This window comes from Corticium candelabrum, chromosome 12 (genome assembly GCF_963422355.1).
Source record: "Corticium candelabrum chromosome 12, ooCorCand1.1, whole genome shotgun sequence".
NCBI classification, from domain to species: Eukaryota; Metazoa; Porifera; class Homoscleromorpha; order Homosclerophorida; family Plakinidae; genus Corticium; species Corticium candelabrum.
The window spans coordinates 6,097,276-6,104,216 of record NC_085096.1 but is presented as its reverse complement, the minus strand read 5'-3'; the positions used below and the strand labels follow the sequence as shown (position 1 = coordinate 6,104,216).

At 44.6% G+C, this 6,941-nt stretch overlaps 2 protein-coding genes across 2 annotated transcripts in view; one reads left to right on the top strand and one right to left on the bottom strand.

Annotated features, from left to right (window-relative positions):
* The window catches only part of LOC134188016 (probable serine/threonine-protein kinase DDB_G0271682), a 7,585-nt gene extending 7,003 nt beyond the window's left edge, over positions 1–582 (top strand). The window contains exon 6 of the mRNA XM_062656199.1: positions 1–582. This exon is cut by the window's left edge and continues 433 nt beyond it. Within this exon, the coding sequence (XP_062512183.1) occupies positions 1–379 (379 nt within the window). The 3' untranslated portion in view covers positions 380–582.
* Positions 583–4,559: 3,977 nt separating this feature from the next.
* On the bottom strand, positions 4,560–6,445 carry LOC134187656 (52 kDa repressor of the inhibitor of the protein kinase-like). The gene is made up of 2 exons (XM_062655808.1): positions 5,708–6,445; positions 4,560–5,657 (listed from the first exon to the last, which is right to left on the bottom strand). Exons 1-2 carry the CDS (start codon positions 6,443–6,445, stop codon positions 4,560–4,562), a joined length of 1,836 nt encoding a protein of 611 aa, XP_062511792.1.
* Positions 6,446–6,941: the final 496 nt, after the last annotated feature.

The window sequence follows — 6,941 nt, the reverse complement described above, 5'->3', positions numbered from 1 at the left end:
TGTTGGTCCTCTCAGTCTAGAGTACATTGCACCAGAACGAATGATGAAGAGTCCTGATGGTCAGGATAGATCCAACACAACACAAGCCGACGTGTACAGCTTGGGTGTCACGTTTGTTGAGTTGTTGACAGGTGAAGATGCAAAGAGAGTTGTGCGTGACTCTCAATTTCTGGCTGTTGCTGACATTCAGCTTCAAGACATTTGCTATGCTATGGCTGCTGATAATCCACATGATCGTATTTCCGCTACAGAAACGCTCAGACGCGTGAACGCTTTGAAGCAGAATGATGGGTACACATCATGTCCTCCCAAAAGGATGGTGAAAGGCAAAGAATGCACTGAAGACGAAGTGACGCTTATGGACATGCCGTGGATATGACTTTGGAACACTGACTTCTGATGTGTTTGTTTGGCTCTGGTTTGTGTCAGCTTTATGTAAGTTTGGTACAAATATTCGATAAGAAAGAATGATGCATGTTTGCAATGTATTATGTGATATGAGTATTTGATGCACGTAGCTTTCATGATCAATGATAACTAAAGTTGTTTCACAGTCAATCCAGAAAAGTGTATAATCTGATGTTGATACTGCTAAATTTAGATATTAAGTGTATTATAGTATTTTAAATTATGTGTAGTCATAAAGTACGCGCTTTATGCGAATACAAATACAAATACCTTGATCTTCAAAGACTACAGTTGTAGGGGCGACTCTATACAGCTAATCGTTGTCGCAAACTCGACCAAGTTCTTCTTGAATAGGGTCAATCTCACATGTCAGATGTCAAAAATCGGAAATTTGCTTTTTCAACGTTTAAAAGTGAACTACCCCATGGTTCATAATACCTTGGGTACCTTTTTTTTTTAGGTGCGAATGGGTGCATGAGCCGGTCTTGATTCAACTGCCCTGATACTTTTTCACCAGTTCAGAATAAAGTAGTCTTTTTTTTCACATTTCGATTTCCTTCTCGATTGTCAATGCTACTTACAACGATTGAAGAAAAACTGATAAGACACCTTGACTGCGAAAGTTTTGAGAGATGTAACAATTGCGGGCAAAAGTGTCGCTTTTAGGGTTTTTAATGACCTGATATGATTCGGGTAGCGAATCTCTTCAGTGTCTAACTTAGCTAGTATGTGCTGCAGCAATGCCTACCGATAGGTAAGACTACGTTACGTATACGTTGGGACAGCGAAGTGGTGGGAACGTTGCCCGTATAACTACTATAGTAGATGCATCCCTAGCTATATCTGGCCACTGGGTATATAAAGACGTTTCATTTCTTGACCGGTATGTTGCAGTTGACAAACACAAATATTGCGTATTGCTCGATTCTAGTGATACGGAGACTGCGTTAGAACTCTCACTATCTAATTATACTAAAGGGCTCAAATAGAGCAACACGTCAACGCCCAAAACGAAACTGTTTTTCTAGTTCTACCACAACTATATACCGGAAAAGAAACAAAAACATATTCTCGGTCAACCAGCATTGCCCGGTTCTGGACGATATACTATAGAATCCAGCCACATGCAGTCGTCAGGGAACAAAATTTTTTGTAATCCTATCTGATGAAGTGTGAAACCGTTATTTCTAACGAACAACAAGGAGTATACCAGGGGCGTAGCGTGACCTCTAGAAAGGAGGGGGGAGCGACTTCACGATAATACGAACACGCCCACTTTTCTGACACGCCTACTTTTATTAGCTTCTAATTGACTGCTACAGTAGAATCAGTGGCAGATTCAGATTGGAAAAAGGTGGTGTATATCTCTATATATAAAGGAGAGGTGTCTGTGTGTCTGTCTGTCTGTCTGTGTGCCCGTACGTACGAGCGTCTCTCGAAGACGGCGAGTCCGATCTCGGCCGAATTTCGCTCGCGCACGCCGAATTCCTTCAGGTCAAAAGTCAGACCGCGGTCGTCTTCCTGACTTCTCCCACGACGACGCCGTTTCCCGCCGATCGCGCTCGCTTCCGCTCGCGCGCGAATATCTCCGCAACGGCGCATCGTGTCTCCACCGAATTTAGACTGCCCGTTCCCGACGTCGGACAGTACGCGCCGAGCGTGTCGTCTATTGCCGGCGACGTCGGGAAAAGGAAGATATTCTTGCTGATATCCGGGTCTCGAAAAAATGCGCACACAGTCGTTTGCCAGTCTGCGCCGTCGAAGAGCTGCCGTGTTTGATGCACCTGTTCCCCGAAACGCCAGCAACGTCTTCGAACAGACGACGTTCAGCGGGACTGTCGAAATGACGACAGTCGGCATTCGTTATATACGGGGAACGGATTATCCGGGTAAGTATTGCACGTGACTTGCACGTTCCGGGATTCACGTCGGAATTATAGATGCCAGGTTCGATACACCTGTTCTCCGCAACGGGACTGTCGAAATGGCTTCAACGGGATCAATAATCCAATCAACGGGATTTTTTGAAACTGGACACATGTCGAATAGATGCCAAGTTCGATACACCTGTTCCTCGCAACGGCAGCAACGTCCAAGTCGAAATGGTTTCACCCAATCGTTAATCCAAAAATCAGCGGGCTCTAGAAACGGCAATTGTACGGGATATAACTATGAATGAGAATTCTGTCTGGCTGCTACTATACGGTAAAAGCACTTACACCACGGCTAATTAGTGACAGTAAACGGTTCTCTATACAAACTGTACGTGACCTGGCTACACCCCCTCTGCCTCTCCAAGCATCAAACGCATTTTTAGATACTTTCTGCTATAATCTCTACCTACAAAGGCGACCTGTTTTTCTGTCTGTCTGTCTGTCTGTCTGTCAATGGTATTATATTTTCATAAATCAGAACTATTACAGGCTAAATCAAATTAAGCAAAGCACGATACACTACATTACAATGACAACTAAAAAGCAAAAAACTGAACACTCTGTCTGTCTCCCGGATAACATGGATGGACATCACAAAGTGCATGGCCACCATAGAAGACGCCTAGCCTGACGCGAGGTAAAGATGTGTACAATCCATGATGACAATGTTGGTAAAGAGAAGTAGACAATATGGGTAGAGGAAGACATCACAACTGTCTGTCTGTCTGTCTGTCTGTCTGTCTGTCATTAATGCTATAATCTCTACCTATAAAGGCGACCTGTCTCTTTTCCACTTCCGTGTTGTATTGGCTCTATGACAAACGTGTGTGTCAACTGCGGCACTATGAAGTGCAAAGGAGAAGCACCTGGCATGTGTTGTCCCCTGGGCGAAGCCGGGTGTTGGAGCTTGTACTATATAGAGGTTTGGTCCTCACGCGTATGTTTACAGTCCACATTTTTACGACTACGCCTACAAATGATGGGGCTATAGCCCGGTCTAGCCCATGCCACGCTACGCCCCTGAATATACTGTAGAATTCAAATTAAGACAGCTACTACAATGACTGTCATCTTTCCATATGCAATACGCTTCACTGGATTTCTAAGACATATTACTAAAGTTTCTAATCGCACAGATCAATGTAGAAGAGTCTGCATGATCCAACGGAATCACCATTAACCACTCAACACCGCACACTAGCACCGGTGACAAAGGCATGTCGGAAAAAGTGATGAAACAGCCATTAGGAGGAGTACAGGAAATGGGGTCTCTGGCAAGTAGCGTCAAAATGATACCACCTGCCTCACCCCATAATTTCGCATCCTCTTCGGATCTCTGCACCCCCTTCGGGCTGTTCAACCCCTCTAGTCTGCGAAAATATGGGGAGTGTCAGGCGGTATCATTTGTGACGCCAGATATACGACTAGAGCTCGAGCAACTCATTTCGTTGCACTCACCCACCGGTACCCATGAATATGTTACAAGAGCACAAGAAAATGTTTGGCAATTTCGATTTGGCAACTTTTTCGGCTACCGCCTTGCCAATTTTCCCCCACCATCCTACCGTCTTCTAGGTCGCCTCCTCGCTAACGCGAAGCCACCCACCATCCGCCCTACCGTCCAAACCACGTCCAACCTATTCACCAACCCACCGAAGAACCACCGTCCAACCTACCACACGAGGGTAGGCATCCATCGAGCATTTCAATTGTTAGTTCCGAGTAAATATATGAAGAGATCTTTTGCGACCATGTCCTATCACGCTACCAAACCAGCTAGTGAAGGTCACTAAACAGGCGCGTAGCCCAAGGGTCAGTTGGGGGGGGGTCACAGGGTTTACAATCGTAATTGAGTGAACGTATTATTTGTTAATTTTATTAACAATAAATGTTCTTCTGCTGCTCCATAGAGATTAACAAATTATCCATAATGCAAGAGATCAATGACACGAAACAATGTAATATCGTGAAAATTTCGTGAACGGTCTTGACTATACTGCACTCAGATTACTTGTATTAAACAACGTTAAATTAATGAACTGAATCAAACGCAATATTCCAAACCAACTGTTGAACATGAACAAAACACTTAAGTCAACTGTGATCTAGAAGCATAGACCGGCTGACACATATTATGACATAAAGTTAACTGCAACTATTCTACGAAGATGTTTGCGTTGAAAACGACCAATAACAGCATTTATATCAATTTCTAAGTTATAGTGTATGCAAAAGAGCAAGAGCAGTCAGACGATTAGCGCCCATAGTACTACGTAAGTATGTCTTCAAGCGCCTCAAGCAACTCACCGACCATTCACACTCTACTGCTGAGAATGGAATTGTGCACACAAGAGCCAGAAGACATTGCATATTTGGAAATATATTTCCCATGGTACACACCAGTGTCGCAGAGGTAGTGTGAGGAAGCACTTCAGTGGCAGCTCTGCTTTTCCAGTGAACTTCCCACAAATCTAACTCAGCTGGTAGGCCAAGAAGGGAAGGGTCAGGAGGGTCTTCTCGATACTCTTCTGCAAATTTGGAAACAGCATCTCGGGACCTGGCAGGATCTTCAAGGAAGGTCGAAGGAATGAGGTATAGACCCTTGAAAGCAAGCTGCTGCATGTTCAAGAATCTATCTCTCATTTGGTTGCACATATCATCGCCCAAAGGAATGGCGATTTTTCGCTTGAAGCATTCTTTAGGGGTTGCTGCTGGTGTGTTTTGACGGTTGGTCTGTCTACAACATATCCTTGGTAGGGATGCGTTGACTCCTACCTTCTCAGCCATAGATTCAGCAAGTCTAGGCCACTGTCCATGATAGATGTCAATGTCCTCACGAACTCTGTGCAATGTCTCTGTCACAGTTTTCACTTCTTGATATGCATTACAAATGTCTTTGCTTGTCTTTTGCAGCGCTGTGGTGAGACCATGAAAGTATTCAAGAACATGTTTAGAAATACAAAATGCGCATATGAAACTAAACTGAGTGATGGAGGATAGAAGTGTGGAAGCTGCTCCAGCTGAATCAGGACTCCAGTGTCTACCTTGACTCACCTCTTCCAGGGCTGCTACTACTGGAACATATAAATCAGCAAACGCAACCAGAGCAGACTGCCGTGCCATCCATCTGGTGCGACATAGATCGACTAGCTTTCTTCTGTTGGAGATAGCAAAAGGCAGAGTATCTATCTGAACTTCCAATGCTGACTGCCGCTTAGGTGAATTGCTGAAAAGGAGGCCAACTTCTTTCAAGACACACCACATGTTCTTCACCTGCTGCACATTCAAGCAGCTAACAATAGCAAGGTGTAGTTCCTATGACGAATAATGGACGTAATGGCCTTGGGGTGGTTCCTACAAATTACTGCAGCACTACCGTTCAAGCGTCTAGCCATGTTTCCAGCTCCATCATATGACTGACCCCGCAGCTTACTCAGTGCTAGCCCAAACTCAGTGACCTCGTTCGTGACCTTTTCTGCTAGTGCATGGCCAGTTGTCCCAGTGTCACACAACACAAATTCAAAGAAGTCTTCACGGACATAACCTTGCCTATCAATGTGTCGAATAATGAGAGGCATCTGCTCCTTGTTTGAAGCATCATCTGCTTCATCAGCACAGAGTGAAAAGAATGGGGCTGCTCGAACGGATTCCAAGAGCGTGTCCGGAATCCAGCCTTCAATGCATTCCAAAAGATCATTTTGGATTTGAGGTAAACAGTAGGTAACGTTTTTTGGTCCTCTTCCTTGTAACTGAAAACTAGTACCCAAGGCAGTGTCTCCAGCATCAATGCGAAACTTTAGCAAAGCTAAAAAGTTGCCAGGGTTTGTTTCGGTGTCAGATGAAGTAGCACTGAAACTTTCGGAGCGATGTCCCCTTAAAGCAGGATTCTGTTTGCCACAAAAGACTAGGCATTTGATAATGGACCTCAATTTTTCTCTGTTGGCTGCGATAGCTTTAGTCCTGTGATCGACTACTTGCTGTGCAACGTTCGCACGTCTTGAAACATGGGCCATAAAACCATCGTAGTCTCGTTGACAATCAATATGACATGCCTGTTTCGAACGCTTAGCTAGTTTAGTCAATGCCCGAGCAAGGTTGACCATTGGGCTCGTGATAAGTTGACCGAGCTTATCTTTGTTCTTGGCAAACAGCACACAAGTCAAACAGAAGCCCCCGTTTAGGGCAGGAGAATACACCAACCAGATGTATGTGCTTAGCCACTGTTAACAAAAGTGACTTGTGCGACCATATCATTTCTGTTCTGGAAAAATAAACGACTTTGGCGGCTTGTACACATTCTTCAACAAGTCGTGCTTCTCACAGTCGGACATTGTCTCTTTCCTGTAGAAGTTCCCGATATCCCACTCCTCGACACGTTTTTCCCCAGTCTTTGATTGTAGTTGGCTTTCTAAGTCATCACTGTGTCCTCGTCTCTTCTTGTGATAGTGGAGGAAGAACAAAGGAAGTATGGCTTACTTGTGATGGCAGTGACCCTGGCGAAGAATGTTGTGTGCCATCTTGACATTTCAAATGAAAGAAAGGACTCAAGGAAGACGATGCAGTTCTTGGCTGACTTGGTAGCTGCAGGGTTTCACTTGC